Below are 16,996 nucleotides of genomic sequence, written 5' to 3' on the forward strand. Positions count from 1 at the left end.
CAGGTCTGGTATGGCAGTGTTATCCAGTCACAGTATGATAGTATTTGTCAGGTCTGGTATGGCAGTGTTATCCAGTCACAGTATGGCGGTATTAGTCAGGTGTGGTATGGCAGTTTTATCCAGTCACAGTATGGTGGTATTGGTCAGGTCTGGTGTGGCAGTGTTATCCAGTCACAGTATGGAGGTATTGGTCTGGTCTGGTATGGAGGTGTTATCCAGTCACAGTATGGCGGTATTGGTCAGGTCTGGTATGGCAGTGTTATCCAGTCACAGTATGGCGGTATTAGTCAGGTGTGGTATGGCAGTGTTATCCAGTCACAGTATGGTGGTATTGGTCAGGTCTGGTATGGCAGTGTTATCCAGTCACAGTATGATAGTATTTGTCAGGTCTGGTATGGCAGTGTTATCCAGTCACAGTATGGCGGTATTAGTCAGGTGTGGTATGGCAGTTTTATCCAGTCACAGTATGGTGGTATTAGTCAGGTCTGGTGTGGCAGTGTTATCCAGTCACAGTATGGAGGTATTGGTCAGGTCTGGTATGGAGGTGTTATCCAGTCACAGTATGGCGGTATTGGTCAGGTCTGGTGGCGGTGTTATCCAGTCACAGTGTGGTGGTATTGGTCAGGTCTTTTATGGCAGTGTTATCCAGTCACGGTATGGCGGTATTGGTCAGGTCTGGTATGACAGTGTTATCCAGTCAAAGTATGGCGGTATTGCTCACATCTGGTATGGCAGTGTTATCCATTCACAGTATGGCGGTATTGGTCAGGTCTGGTATGGCAGTGTTATCCAGTCACAGTGTGTCAGTATCGGTCAGGTGTGGTATGGCAGTGTTATCCAGTCACAGTGTGTCAGTATCGGTCAGGTGTGGTATGGCGGTGTTATCCATTCACAGTGTAATGGTATTGGTCAGGTCTGATAAAGCGGTGTTATCCAGTCACAGTGTGGCGGTATTGGTCAGGTCTGGTATGGTGGTTTTATCCAGTCACAGTATGGTGGTATTGGTCAGGTCTGGCATGGCAGTATTATCCAGTCACAGTATGGCGGTATTGGTCAGGTCTGATATGGCGGTGTTATCCAGTCACAGTATGGCGGTATTGGTCAGGTCTGGTATGGCGGTGTTAAATGTGACCTCTGGAGCTATTATCTACCAATCTATCCTGATGCTAATTGGTGAGTGAGGATGGGGCGTCCTCAGGTTTAGTTCTTAGGGCAGCAGCAGCTGGTAATACTGCCCTGTATACATGTACTGTATAGTTGGAGTAGGGGGTCCTGTATACCTGTAGTGCCCTGTATATACATGTACTGTATAGATGGAGTAAGGGGTCTACCAGTTATTTCTGTGGATGTTGTGAGGCAGCTGCCCTAGCAACCATTGCTCCCTGTTAAAATGAAAGCAGTAATCCTATTGGTTGCTAAGGCTCCCAACTGCCGTTTTCTCTGTGCAGCTGCAGCTAATTATATCACCTGTGTTTGCAGTGTGAAGATTTTCCCATTCATCTCTATGGGGCACTCTTCCCCTTCCCCTTCCCCTCCTGTACATCTAGCGGGGACGGGACCTTCGCTCTAACCTTCCCGGGCACCCAATGTATCTGTGGGCCAAATTTGGGGTCAAACAGTTCAGGCGTTTGGAAGTCTATACGGGACAGACAGACAGACAGACAGACTTTCATTTTTATGATATAGATAAGGAAAGGGTTTGGACTTTCACTTTTTTCACATTTTGCGGCCTTGTGTTAAAATTCAAAATAGTCAGTTTTTCTACCATCAATTTGCACTCGATATAGTGACAAAGTGAAAAAAGAAATTTTTGGGCATATATTTGGAAAAAATTATTAAAAGAAAACACTAAAAATTTGCATGGACATGTGTTCAGTTGATATATGAACCGAAAATTGTCCCAACAAAGGCCAACAAAACATAAGCCCTCATATGGCTATTTTGATTATGATGATGATAATGATGATGATTATTATTATTTTATTGATATTATTTTTTTTTAAGTAACACAGCTTGAAAGGCAACCATGGCAAAACTGGTAAAAAAATAAAAAAACCTTGAGGATTTTGACCCAGAATGTCAGTCAATAAAAAAGCAAAAAAGGAAATCTATTCTCAAGCGTAAACACTGTGTAAAAATTGTGTAATTATTAGTATTTATTATTTTTACAGTTAGCTTCTATTGTTTTTGGGTGTCTAAGCTATTTAGTGATGTCCCATTGACTATGGCCAAGACAAATGTAAGGAATGACTGTTACCTGAAAGACTTGGGTTAAATCCCTCAGATTAAATATATAATGAAATCTTATTGCGGTTGGGAGAAAATTCTGGGTCATCTTCTGATGGAGACATATAGAAGCTTGTATGAGTGAGGACACAGACTTGATCACGCTGTAGCTGAAGCCCCCATGCTGGAAGTGTGCAGTGATGATCCTGCCATAGATGGTGGTCAAAGCATCTGTACCTGGAAAGTGCACAGCGAACACGGAGAAGTGTCTCTGAAAGGCGAAACACAAAGAATTATGTCCTTACTGCTCAGGTCTTAAAGGAGAACTCTGGAAAAGAAAGATTTAACCATGTTCAATCCCCACCCATAATTGTAATAGGTTTCTATTACATGAAATGGTCTGTTTGTTTGCAGTTACCTACTGGTTACTATTGTCTACTGTGACGTGACCATTCATGTTTTGTTGTACTGTTTACACTATGACATCATCACATTAGCCACACCTATATGGTTTGGCATTTTTTTGTGGTCTATTTAAACTTGTCTACCACTGTATCACACTGCACTACCTCTGAGCTGATGAAGGCCACGCTTGGTGAGGTTACTTGGTGAGTACCGGGTCTTTACTACATGTCTACAGCACATGACTTTTAAGTTTCTACCCTTAAGCTTTTGAAAATTCTCACTTCCTGGTCCACTCTGTCTCGATTTCTCTGTCCTCCCCCTCCCTTCTGAGACAGGGGTCACATGATCTCTGTCTCTTCTGTTGCCAGGCAAGCTGTAACCCTGCCCCCCACTGACATCACACCAATCAGTAAGCACCTGACCAAGGGGTTGGAAAATAACAGCCTCCCCTGAGTAGTATAGGGGAACATATAGCAACTTTCCTCCACTCAAATACCTGGGTAGATAGGGCGCAGGTCCAAGAACGTTACAGGATAGGTAAAAAGATTTTTATTAAAAAACACAACGTGTTTCGAAGTCGTGCTGACTTCTTTCTCAAGTGTATAATACCAAATGGAAAAATGAAGGTTGCACATGCCCAGTAGCAGCAAAGAAAACAGGTGATCGCTAATTACATGCATCATGGATCACACCTCCCATTTGGGGGTGGATCACATAACCAATACATCTGTTAACCCTTAATACAAAAAAGCCAGTGATAAAAACAAAAAGACAAAGGCATAAAATACATAAAATACATATAGACATAAAAGAACCTATCTTGTATTCTCAATCGTTTCGTTTAATCCCTGAGGTGTAAGTGTGGATAATTTAAAAATCCAAAAGGATTCCCGATTTATCAGTTGTCTATATCTGTTTGGATGGTTTTCTGGGATATGTTCTATTATGGTTAGGGTTAAATCTGTAGAGTTACTCTGGTGATGGGTTAAAAAATGTTTAGATACACTATGTAAAAGAAATGCATTTTTTATGTTGGACCTGTGTTTATTCATACGTGACCGCACTGTCTGAATAGTGCGGCCCACGTACTGCAGCCTGCAGCTGCACTCCAATAAGTATACAACAAACTGAGTGGCACAGTTGAGCTTACTACGAATAGAAAACAATTCCCCTGTAGTATAGGATTTGAATGAGGTAACCAGAGTCGGGGGCATCCATTCACAGCATAAGCAGCGGTTTTGCCCGCATCTTCTGGAACCCAACTTAGTAGGTACATTCTGTGTTTGTTCCGAAGTCCTATCCTGAATACTTCTAAGTCTACTGGGGGCAATATGACCCCGCATGGTTTTAGTCCTACGAAAAATAATATTGGGCCTCTTCGGAATTACCGATCTTACACCTCAGGGATTAAACGAAACGATTGAGAATACAAGATAGGTTCTTTTATGTCTATATGTATTTTATGCCTTTGTCTTTTTGTTTTTATCACTGGCTTTTTTGTATTAAGGGTTAACAGATGTATTGGTTATGTGATCCACCCCCAAATGGGAGGTGTGATCCATGATGCATGTAATTAGCGATCACCTGTTTTCTTTGCTGCTACTGGGCATGTGCAACCTTCCTTTTTATAGACGCTGAAAACTATTTGGTATTATACACTTGAGAAAGTCAGCACGACTTCGAAACGCGTTGTGTTTTTTAATAAAAAATCTTTTTACCTATCCTGTAACGCTCTTGGACCTGCGCCCTATCTACCCAGGGATTTGAGTGGAGAAAAGTTGCTATATGTTACCTGTTTGGTTCTGGGAGCGGCTGCGGTCCACACACAAGCTATCGTTGGGAGTTGTGCCTTGCATTTGCACAACCCTGCCAGGTGAGAGTCTTCCTTTACTCCCCTGCTTTTTGTCTATGCTTTTGCAGACCTCACACATTGGAGCGCTGTTCACATTTTATTCCTATAGTATAGGGGAAAGGAGACACTGTTGTTTCATCTCTCTTTCTCTAATTTATCGATATAGATGAACATATAGATAGAAGGATAGACACTACATTTACTGTGCAAAGCAGAAGCAGACGGAGCCAGTGGTGGGCAGATACTACAAGACAGTTGGTTCTGAGGTGCAATGCATGCTGGGAAATGTCATTTCCCAGGCAGATGCCATGATGTAAAACTGGGATCATTTATAAATGTTTGAATCTGGGGTTAGGAGCAGAGTAGACAAGCAGGAAAGTGTCAAGGTGTCAAACAACCAGTGGGGATCATGTATTTTTTTTTATGGGATCACTGGAGTTCCCCTTTAAAGCTACTCCACTAAATATACAGTAAATGGCAAATACACATCATCGTGCTGAAATATTTGCTGTGCATCATGGGTATTACATGACATGGCCGTGTGTTTGTTACTGTAGAGTGATCTTGTCTGTCCTATCACGCTATGTTGGGGTCATTAGGCGTGGTACTTTACCGATGATATAAAATACAACTTGTTATATAAACATATGATGACCTTTTTTTCCCAGTCGCTATGGTGACTGTTGATTACGCATGTGACAGGTGAAGTCATGCATCAAATGCGACGTCTCATTCACTGAAGACAAGTGACACGCTGAATGGTGTTTTACCTGAAGCCGAGGATTAATGGAAAAACTTCCAGCGGTGGGATTCATGCATGTTATGTATTGGCAATTGTGAATTTCTTTAGCCACCAATTTCTGCCTGTCATACCTAAAGTAATCACATAAACATAAATACTGACTCACGCCGAGCGGGGTGCAATGATGGCATCCTAATAACCGCTCTATTATTATGTAAAACATGAAGCTCATGATACCTATAAGTGCAAAGTGGGATTTTGCATACATTAGGGTTTCTACACACAATGTGATTATGGAGGCGAAACATGAAGCTGTAGAATGTAAGCCCTCACGGGAAGAGTCCTCTATCCCAGACTGCTATTCATTCAGGTAACATGTTTTGATTTTGTAATTTTCTGTTTGTCACCCCCTACTGCTTGTACAGTGTTCTGGAATCAAGGGTGCATTAAAAATAAAAAAAAATAATAAATAATAATAATAATAATAATAAAAAGCTCCTGTGCCTCAATGCAAAGTTTGTAATAAGGACAAAGTACTAGCTTAAGCATATGGAGGACATTTACATCTATTTAAAAATCTCCAGTCTTCCAGTACTTAGCTGCTGTATGTCCTGCAGGAAGTAATGTATTCTTTCCAGTCTGGAGAGCAGGGGGGGTTCCTACTGCTCTGGACAGACAGAGGTGGCAGCAGAGAGCACTGTGTCAGACTGGAAAGAATACACTAATTCCTGCAGGAGATACAGCAGCTGATAAGTACTGGAAGACTTGAGATTTTTAAATAAAAGAAAATTACAAATCTCAGGCACTTTCTGACACCAGTTTATTTGAAAATGTTTTTTTTTTTTTGCTGGAGTACCCCTTTAAGAAAGTCATCCAGTAATGGTGTAGGCAAGCCCAATGAACTAAAGAAGTGCAAATAGAACAATAGAAAAAAACATGAAAAAGATTAACGATTGGGATAATCATCATGAAGGCTACTCATGTATCTGTTAGGGGGAGGTATCTACCAGAGGAAGTCATCATGGTAAACTCAATAAAAGGGTTCAGGAGGGGCCTGGACATATTGCTGGAGTATAATAATTTTACAAGTTATAGTACTAGATTCTGGAGAAGGATTGTTGATCAACTAACCAGATTTGGAGTCAGGAAGTAATTTTTCTCCCTAGAATGCAAAAAAATGTAACCTTGGCGACATAAGAACAAGCCCTGGTTCTATTCTCTTTTCTTGAGAAAATCAATCAAAACCTTGACTTAAAGGGGTTATCCAGAATTAGAAAAACACATCTACGTTCTTGGAAAAGCAGTGCTAAACCTGTCCTCAGGTTGTGCTTGGTATTACAATTCACCTCTGTTGACTTCAATAGAACAGAGGACAAACGTGGTTTTATTTATGGAAGAAAGTGGCTATGTTTTCCTAAACCTGAAACCCCCCTTTAAGGGCTGCAGAAAGGATATGAATAGTAAGAAACACCACGATCTTCTCTCCTTAGTAGTAAAACTTTGCACCGTACTTGGGTGTCTGTTTTGTATGCCTACATTGCAAGTTATCTGTGAAAACTCATGTTTCTACAGTGGCATACAGGTATATTGGCTGATATTCATGTACTGTGCACGGCCACCCTTAGTTTGATTGAGGAAGAACATTCTAAAGTAGAGGTGCAGCACGAGAGAAGTGCCCTGTAAATTGAATAGTTTTTAATAGCTTGGCTTACAATAAATTTATGATTGTGTATAGTTTTTTTTTTCTTTATAATACAGGGTATCCATGATCCTTATGTAACTTATAGCTAAAGATATAGTTATGCTGTATTTACTAACAAATCTATTTCTTAGGTCTTGTAACGATCCCATGCACTGCGCACAGTATCAAACATACCCCTATATGAGTATGATTTATAGAACTGCTCATCACTAGTGTTCTGGCTCATGAATATAATCTCAGCTCTATATTAGAGACTGAGGCAGAGAATGTAGCTCAGTTAAATACAGGTACTACCCCAATGGGTATCATTATGGCTGCCATTAGTGGAAGTCATTTTTGGAAATCTGCCATTCGATAGAACAAGTTGGCTCAGAGATAAGTGACTACAGTATTATAATATGCCAGACAGGAGGACAACAATCCTCACCTACAAACCCGAAACAGTGATGGGACAAATAGCTCTTCACTATATCAGTATAGGGAATACTCACCAGTGACTGTAATCTAGATGCTGTCTTATTAGGGTGTGCGGTTGTACTGTACTATAGGCGTCAACTTCTGGCATGTTCAGATCGTCTATAAAATAAATCAGTTTTTTGGTGCCTGGTGGGGAATAGTTGCGTCCTGCCCGCTTTTCTAAAGGTTTTTCTAGGATGCCTAAAAAATAGAATACGAAACAGGATTTAAAAAAAAAACATTATTGCAATTTGACAAATTTAGTAAATTTGTAGCAATCTATTTCCCAGGGGCTTCAGCTAAAGGTCGGTGTGTAAAATGTCGGTCTTCAGGAAATGTGCCCCTTAAGGCTGTTATACATTTTTAATGCGAATGGTCCACTAGGTACATTGCTTTTTCCCCCCACATGAACAGACTGGCGCAGTTGCGGGGATGCTGGTGTTGCAGTCTTTTTTTTTAATCTCCGCCCAATTCCCACGCTCTGTGCTAGTCCAATCTTGAGAAGGCCCACCAGGCGCTCAGTGTGACAATCTCTTCTCCCCTTTGTGAGGTGGTTCCATTGATTCTAATGAAGCCACATCACAGAGGGGAGGGGGTTTCTCTTCAATAACTATATTTCTTTCAACCTCACATTTTAATTTTTGGTACAGCTGAACGTACATAGATCCTTTGCGGGAGGGACTACAGCCTAAACAGTACGGTTAGGCTTTAAAAATTCAACGTCCTCGACGCTTCTCTTGACCAACATCTGTGGAAGAAAACGATAACATCCTCTTACCTCTCACGCTGCCACATGAATTCTACTGCTTCGGTCCCCCAGTGTGCGGCTGCTTCCGGGCTCTGAAAGGTGACTTTGTGGACATGCTCAGCCATTTAGCAGCTGTAGCAGTGTCCCGCCTCTGCTGCTGATTGGCTATACGGCCTGTCACATCTCAAAACCTGGAAGTGGCCGCACACCAGAAACCAGAGTAGTGGAATGTGGGTGGCTGCACAGGTGTCAGGGAGGTAAGTGGATGCACCTCTCCGGACATTCAGAAAAAGGGGTCCTGGTCAGACAACCTTTTTAAATCAATGAGGCACATGGTACCTTTCTTATCTCTGTCTCTGCTTCCATAACATAAAAAAACATTTTTTTTTTCTCCAGTGCAAAGTGTTAAAAAGGCTTTGCCAAGCTCCAGTATGACTCCATTAAAATGTTAAAAACAATGGGCACATCAGGTGCTTTTTAGGTTGTGGACAACAATATTCGGATCTGTCATATAGCAATGTGTATACACCCTTCATAGAATCACTTCATGACATATATTTCCATACAAATATTGATGGAATATCAGACTTACGTTGGAGCATGGCAGATGTGGTGTAATAGTTGAAGGGGACTTTGGCCACAATGTATTCTTCTGGTAATTTGGACACTTTATCAGATACCAGGACAGTTTTGCCAACACCAGCATTGCCGATTAGCATTATTGGTTTTCCCTTCTCCAGCAGTAAATCCAGAAAGTACCTCAAGCGTACAGTTTCCGCAGTGTGTACTAAGACAGTCTAGGATTGGAACAGTAAACTAGTCATTATTATTAATGTATTTTAACATGACACATTGTATATCAAGTCAGCAATGGTGGATCCGTGGCTTGGGGGCTCAGGGTACAAGCTCGCTACTCGAGCATGCTCTGGTCAATCTGAACCCGAACGTGCAGCATTTGATTACAGATGGATGAAAAGGTTGGATGCAGCCCTAGGTATAGCTGTGTTATTCAGAGAACTTACAAAATATTAATATATATTTAAGGAGATGATAAGTACATACAGTAGGTATGAAAATGAGACCCAATTCAGGTTGTCCACTCCTTGTCCATGGGAAATACATAAAGCCACCCAAAGGCCATGCTAACTGCTTACCACAATGACATAGTGATATGAACCAACATGAGCAAACCCTCATGTTACTCTCCTCTATACAGTATGTCAGCCAATACTGTAATATCACCATTGATAGGCGCTGTTCCTATTTGTCATTAGGCACTCTGCATATAGTATACAGCACCAGTATGCAGCTAACATTTCCAACAGGGAAGAGAAGGAATTTGTTTATTTGCACCTGTGTCCTGCTCCATAATCGAAACACACTTTGGGGCTATGTTCACATTACGTATGAGACCGGCCGTTCTGTGACCCCGGCCGGGTCACAGAACGTCCGGTCTCTGGCCGGATCATCTCGGGCGATACTTAAGTACCGGCCGGGTGATCTTTCCACCCGCAGAGCTCTGATGCGGGCGCATCAGCGCGCGCCCGCATCAGAGCTTCCCATAGCCCACAGTGAAGCAAGCGGCCGGAGCCGCTCACTTCACTGTGTGAACTGACAGGTCTTTCTGCGGCCAGTATTCACTGAATTCCGAGCACAGAAAATTGACCTGTCAGTTTTTTCCCGCGCCGCACCGGATCCCGGCCGGAGCGTACATACATCGTATACGCTCCGGCCGGGATCCCATTGAAAATAGACTATGTTACACACCGCAAAACTACGGCCGTAGTTCTGCGGCGAAAACTACGGCCATAGTTTTACGTTGTGTGAACATAGCCTCAAAGGGAGCAAATGCAATTAAATACATTATATTGGAGCATGTCATTTAGAGGTATTGTCCCATGAAGACAAATCCTGTCCATACCTCTTATTACAGCAGGGAAGAGAAACCTGCAAAACTCTAGCTGTTGCAAAACTACAATTGCCATCATGCCTGGACAGCAAACCTTTGGCAGCTGGAGGGCTGCAGGTTCCCCTTCCCCGTATTAGAGTATATTGACCCATATTGGGAATGTAAAAGAATATCTGTCAAAAAGCAGCTTTCTCTGATATAAAAGCTTAACACCACATGGTGCCATATGAAAAAGACGTTATGTTCCTAAACACTAGGGTTAAAGAGGCTCCAAATTCCATCAAGAATCATTAAAAAGGGGGACCTGTGATAGCCACTAGTCAATAGGGAGGTCCAGGCGACTTCTCCCCACCCATCAGCCTTGACTGATAGATTTCTCCTGGTTAAGGTATAGAAAGAGATCTATCAATCAAAGCTACAGGGAAGCCAACAGGGACCTCCCAGATATCTCGTGGTTCAGTCAGCATGAAAGTGGTGACAAGTTCCCTTTAAACAAGGTGGACAACCTACATTGTAGTCTTTATTGGATAAAATGTATCTTTTTATTAAGGAATATAAATCAAAGTCTGCACCCAAACAGGTGTGTTTTACACTTTACAGGAAGAAGGTGCCGAGTATAAAATAAATGTGGTGAACCCAACCATGTCGGAGGTCGAAACCTGGAACCTAAGGGGTTATTATGCCATAAACATTCCTCCCAGACTATTCAATACTGCCGCGAAGACCACAAATTGTAGTTCAAATGTGTCTTCACTTTAAGTGCGCTGGATCATTTACTTTAACAATGTGAACATGTTCTCATTACCACATTCAACTTGATTATGACAGAGCCTAATACTTAAAGGCACTCTTGAAATGGAAGAAGGCATGAACGCATGATCAATTCCTAATAAACTGAGCAACGAGCTAATATGTGTTGAGTGATTTAGACAGGGAATAGCAGACATGTGTGATGTACAGTAGATGCGCACAAGATAGTTGGTAAGGATTAAGAAAGGACAGAAGGGTGTGCTCAGTCAAACACTTAATTGTACGCGCCACAAGAACGACTTCATGAAATACGAAGGACGATAAAATGTAAAACAATGGGAATAAAAAAGACCTGAAGTAACATTACTCCATTTTCTTTTTAGCTTCCATCCTGCACTGTGGCGTTATTGGTATGTGATTGTCTATATTCATGTTCTATCGGCAACTGTGTTAAAGGGATATGCCAATTTATAGGGCTTGTCAAGTTAAACATTTTAGCAAACTTGCCTCCTTCTCCTGATATGCTGCTCTTTCCATCGCATTGTTGACAGCCCGTGTCTAGGTAACTAACCACCACTCTGCTCTAAATGCAGTAGTCTGGTTGGAGTACTGTATACATAGCTATAGATTACATGTGTATGTATATATATATATATATATATATATATATATATATATATATATATATTATAGAGTGTATATACATCATATCGCTATACATCTACATTAGAGCTATACAATGATTCCTCAAGATACAATATTTTCAACATACAATGCTCCTTTCTGGACCATCACAACTTAAGACCAGAATCAACATACAATACTACCGACAGTCCAGATCTGTGGAACATGTAAAAAACTAGCTGATTGACCAATGAAAGTGGCCATTTTACTGGTAGTGAAGTGCTTGCAGTCATTGGTTGTCTGGTATTTCCTCTCTACAGTACAGTGTGATACTACATGTCCTGTACTGCTGTGTGTGTCTAGTATCTCCTCTCTACAGTACAGTGTGATACTACATGTCCTGTACTGCTGTGTGTGTCTAGTATCTCCTCTCTACAGTACAGTGTGATACTACATGTCCTGTACTGCTGTGTGTGTCTGGTATCTCCTCCCTACAGTACAGTGTGATACTACATATCCTGTACTACTGTGTGTGTCTAGTATCTCCTCCCTACAATACAGTGTGATACTAGATGTCCTGTACTGCTGTGTGTGTCTAGTATCTCCTCCCTACAGTATAATGTGATACTACATGTCCTCAGCGGCGGTCTTTGGCACCAAGCACCCCAAGCGATCGCTTGGGGCCCCCAACATCCAAAGGGGCCCCCACGCCCCGCTCTTGTGCTCAAGACTGCTGGACAGGGCTGCTGCCCCACTCGCTGCTGCCATCTGCACTGTAACTATGAGCACTCGTAATGAGCGCTCATAGTTACATGCAGCAGCACTGACAGGGCGGGAGACATTGGCCCCCTTCCTGTTAGTCACCCTTGTGGCCGCAGGAAGGGTTTTCCCTGCGGTCACAAGTGGCAGCTTTGTCCTTGTGGTACCGGCGCTCCAGTGACATCACTGGAGCATCGGCGCCAGGACAAGGGGAGTGCGGCCTCTTGTGATCGCAGGGAAAACCCTTCCTGCGGCCACAAGAGTGAAGAGAGGAGGAGACGCCCGGACCCAGGTGAGTATAAGTGTTTGTTTTATTGTGTTATATACTATATGGGAGGGGGAGCACACAGGGGTCTGTTTAACTGGGGGAGCGCACATCAGGGGTCTACATAAATGGGGGGAGCACACAGGGGGGCTATATAACAGGGGGGCTACAGACTACTGGGGCTTCACAGAGGGGTCTATATACTACTGGGGGCAGCACACAGGGGGTCTATATACTACTTGGGGCAGCAGAATGGGGTCTATATACAACTTGGAGAGCACACAGGAGGTCTATATCCAAGTGGGGGAGCATGCAGGGGGGCTATATACTACTGGGGTCACATACAGGGGGTCTATATACTACTTGTGAGGCACACAGGTGGTCTATATATAACTGGGGAGCACACAGGGGTCTGTATACTACTGGTGCAGCACACAAGGGGTCTATATAATACTGGTGGGGCACACATGGGGTCTATATACTACTGGGGGAACATACAGGGGGTCTATATACTACTTGTGAGGCACACAGGTGCTCTATATATAACTGGGGAGCACATAGGGGTCTGTATACTACTGGGGCAGCACACAAGGGGTCTATATATACTACTGGGGGAACCGCACAGGGGGTTTATATACTACTGGACGATCACACAGGGGTCTATATCCAAGTGGGGGAGCACACAGGAGGTCTATATCCAAGTGGAGGAGCACACAGGGGGGCTAAATACCCCTGAGAGAGCACACAGGGGGGCTAAATACCTCTGAGGGAGCACACAGGGGGCCTATATACTACTGGGGGAGCACACAGGGGGTCTATATACACCTGGGGCAGCACACAGGAGGTCTATATACTTCCTTGGGACCACATGGGGGGCTATATATAACTGGGGGAAAACACACAGGGGTCTATATACTACTGGGGGAAGCAAACAAGGGGTATATACTATTGGGGGCAGCACACAAGGAGTTTATATTAATGGAGGTAGCGCACAAGGGGTATATACTACTGGGGGCAACACACAGTGGTCTATTGTTTTGGAACACGTGTCGAGGGGGGGGTTCAGACATAACTTCGCTTGGGGCCCCAGAAATGCCAAGACCGCCCCTGCTTGTCCTATACTATTCTTTATCTGCACCAGGATGGGCTGCTCCTTTTGGGCACCAGGTGAGGGTAGCTTCATTTTATGTTTCTGGGTTCTTGTGTGATCTGTACCCGACCCTGAAAACACTCCAGTCCTCTGCATAGAAATAAATTTAGAGTCTCTTGTAGCTTTCTGACTGTTGTAGAGACTTCCTGTATCCATATTAGTTAGCTGTTTTTTTTCTCATTTTAGGGGACTTAGTTTTGGTGTCAACATACAATGGTCGTCCTGGAACCAATTAATATCGTATGCTGAGGGACCACTGTATATACACCAGCCAGACCACTGCATTCAGAGCAGAGTGGTGGTTGATACCTAGACAACGAGCTGCAAACAATCGGATTGAAAGAGCAGGCATATCAAAAGAAGTTTGCTAAATGAACATGGTTGCAAAAATATTTAACTTGATGAACCCCACAAGTTTAAAGGAGATATCCAGAGAGCGGCTCTCTGGCCACTCCACTTCCTCTGTCTGCCCATCTACGCAGACTCAAGGGGAGTGGGAGCGTGTTGCAGGCACATCTGAAAGGCAAGGTCCAATAGCTGCTCAATGTTGCTGTGACATTGGTAACATCAGGCAGCTATTGATGACTGCCCGCAATTTCCTCCGGCTCCCTTATCTGCAATACCAGACACTCCCCATGGACAACAGTGGTACATATTCCCCCCCCCCAAAATAGAGGAAGCTATGCATTGGCAAGAAAAGGTGATTCCAATAGTAAGAAATATTTTTTATCACTTCTTGAAATGTATTTGCGATGAACTTCAACCTCTCTTTTTCACAGAAAAGTAAGAATTTACCAGTTATGTACAGTCCGCTTCTGTTTTTTTTTTTTTTTTTGTTTTTTTTTTATAAATCCTTCTAACAATGGGGGAGATGTATCAAAACTAACGTAAAGGGAAAGCTGTAGGAAGTGCCATAGCAACTGATCAAGTTGCTGCTTTCTTGCAAGAGAACAATAAGAAGTGGGGGGTTTAAGGCACAGAGAGAGCCCAATATATATCTAGGAATGAAGGTTAACATTGTACAAGCTGAATGTCCAAACTACACACAAATACACGGCACCAAATCCTAGAGTGGCAAAAGGATGCCGACTTGTCGAGTATAAGACTGTAACTACATAGAAATGTCAGAGGCCACAGAAAAGATTACAGCAATGAGACAAGGGAATCTTCCTAAAAAAAAATTCTCCTTTTATTTTGACTTGAACAAGTAGTTTTTTGTACGTTGACATTGCACTTACCAGCCAGCAATCTTAGCTGACCAGATTTGATTGTGCAGGATGGCAAAAACCGGTCAGCTACTCAATGTAGTTCTGTAATGTAAGAGTAAAATAAATTCCTTGGATCCCAACACAATCCCACAAATTTAAAAAAGTTTATATGTAGCATTTACTAATCCATCCTTCGATGTTTTAACCTTTTTCTCTCTGAAAGTTGTTAATGATCACTCCATTAAAGGAGAAGTCCGACAAAAAATTTTATTACAGTATTGTATTGTCCCCCAAAAGTTATACAAATCCCCAATATACACTTATTACGGGAAATGCTTATTAAGTGCTTTTTTTCCCTGCACTTACTACTGCATTAAGGCTTCACTTTCTGGATAACATGGTAATGTCACTTCCTGGATAACATGGTGATGTCACTTCCTGGATAACATGGTGATGTCACGACCCGACTCCCAGAGCTGTGCGGGCTGTGGCTGCTGGAGAGGATGATGGCAGAGGGATGCTCAGTGTCCCTCCAGTGCCCTGTGTCCCTCAGTGTCCCTCTGCCATCATCCTACATCTTTGCAATTTACTCTATTTATTGTTTTGCCTGTTTTCTATACGTAATACAGTGCTATACATTCAACCACTTGGCGTCACATTTACTGACAGCAGCTTCCTGTGTACCTCATAGAGCTAAAATAAGACTCCCCTCCTCAAGGCTTGGCTGCCCTGCTCTGTGGTGAGGCTCTCCATAAGATGGTGTGGAGGAGCATGTGACCATGCCCCCCCTCTAACACTTAGCATGTATATGCCTATGGTGGACACGGGGGGGCGGGGCATGGTCACATGCTTCTTCATGTTGGCCATTTTATGGACAGACTCACCACAGAGCAGGGCAGTACAGCCTAAAGGAGGGAAATCTGATTTTAGCTCTATGAGGTACACAGTGAGCTCTGCAGTTAGTTCACTTACTAATACTGTACACTAATTGGCCAATTTCTTTAACAAATCATGCTTACCTGCCTGTGCTACCGCCTGCTTCTTCAGCTCTCGAGTCACTTAAGGCCTGCTCAGCCAATCAGCGGCTGTGGAGGGACAGTGCACTGGTTGGCTGAGCGGGCCGCCAGTGAGCCAGGAGCCAGAGATGCAAGTGGGAGCGCAGGCAGGCAAGCATCAATTGTTAAAGGCCCAGCAGCTAATTAGCTAAATAGGCAGTGACTATATTCTCACTGTGAAATAAAATTTTCTGCTACAATGTCGAGCCATAGGCGATAACAGTGCAGAATCACGTAGCGTTAATTCCACTGCGAACTCGGTACTTGTGAATCTACCCTTAATATTCTGTCCTGCATGTGCAACGATCACAAAGTTTCAATCAAAGTAAAAGTAGATATACACATGGAAATCCAAGTAGCTCTGCTCAACATGTCCTGGAATCTGAAAGCTATTTATATTTGCAGGAAGAATTACAATGCTACTAGGGATGGTCCAAACGCTCAGCATCGGATTCCCGCTGTCTGCCCGCTCCGTGCATACAGCGGGAGGAACGCCTGGAAAACTGGGATACAGCCTATGGCTATGGCTGTATCCCAGTTTTCCAGGAGTTCCTCCCGCTGGATCCGCCCGCTGCAAGGAGGGGGCAGACAGCGGTAATCATTGCGGACGGTTCGGGTTTGTACGAACCCCGTCCGAACCAGGTTCGGCCCATCCCTAAATGCTACCATGAGAAATAAATAAGTAAACTTATAAGTCTTGTTTTATAGATGCACAAAAACACTGCAAAGCAGCCTGCGGTATTGAGAACCATGGTACAGTTCAGTTAAAGGGTTAATAAGCTGAAACAATGTCTTCCAGCCATATGTCACATTAATCTAACTCCAGTCAGCACCCATTTAACTCTATGTATTTCCTCTTCAGTAAGCTTTGCATAAAACTAACCCCAACCCACATGGGTTTCTATAATACCCTCACAGAATGACAATGAATGATGGCACGTAGGTGGAAGCTGCCTGAAGAAAGCTAAATTGTAACAAGAAAAAAAATTGACATTTTAGATTTTAAATGTTACACAGTTTTTATAAAGCTTCAGTCAATTTATTTTATTTATTCTAATGAAGAGCATTACAACTGCTTTACTGCACTGAAGCAAGAATCGATCACATCATTAATCACACCTCGTGAATAGTCACAAATCAGGTCC

The 16,996-nt window shown here is 43.0% G+C and overlaps 1 protein-coding gene across 2 annotated transcripts in view; it reads right to left on the reverse strand.

The window, feature by feature from the left end:
- Positions 1-16,996, reverse strand: part of LOC138800850 (dynein axonemal heavy chain 11-like) — a 268,385-nt gene that overhangs the window by 150,629 nt on the left and 100,760 nt on the right. Inside the window, exons 35-38 of one of the 2 annotated variants that reach the window (XM_069982946.1) lie at positions 8,724-8,928; positions 7,419-7,584; positions 5,254-5,356; positions 2,258-2,497 (exon numbers count right to left, since the gene is read on the reverse strand). In XM_069982946.1, the coding sequence (XP_069839047.1) occupies positions 2,258-2,497; positions 5,254-5,356; positions 7,419-7,584; positions 8,724-8,928 (714 nt within the window). Of the gene's footprint in view, positions 1-2,257; positions 2,498-4,423; positions 4,493-5,253; positions 5,357-7,418; positions 7,585-8,723; positions 8,929-16,996 lie in introns of those variants that run through there. The other variant, XM_069982947.1, reaches the window with a different exon arrangement.

This window comes from Dendropsophus ebraccatus, chromosome 9 (assembly GCF_027789765.1).
Source record: "Dendropsophus ebraccatus isolate aDenEbr1 chromosome 9, aDenEbr1.pat, whole genome shotgun sequence".
NCBI lineage: Eukaryota > Metazoa > Chordata > Amphibia > Anura > Hylidae > Dendropsophus > Dendropsophus ebraccatus.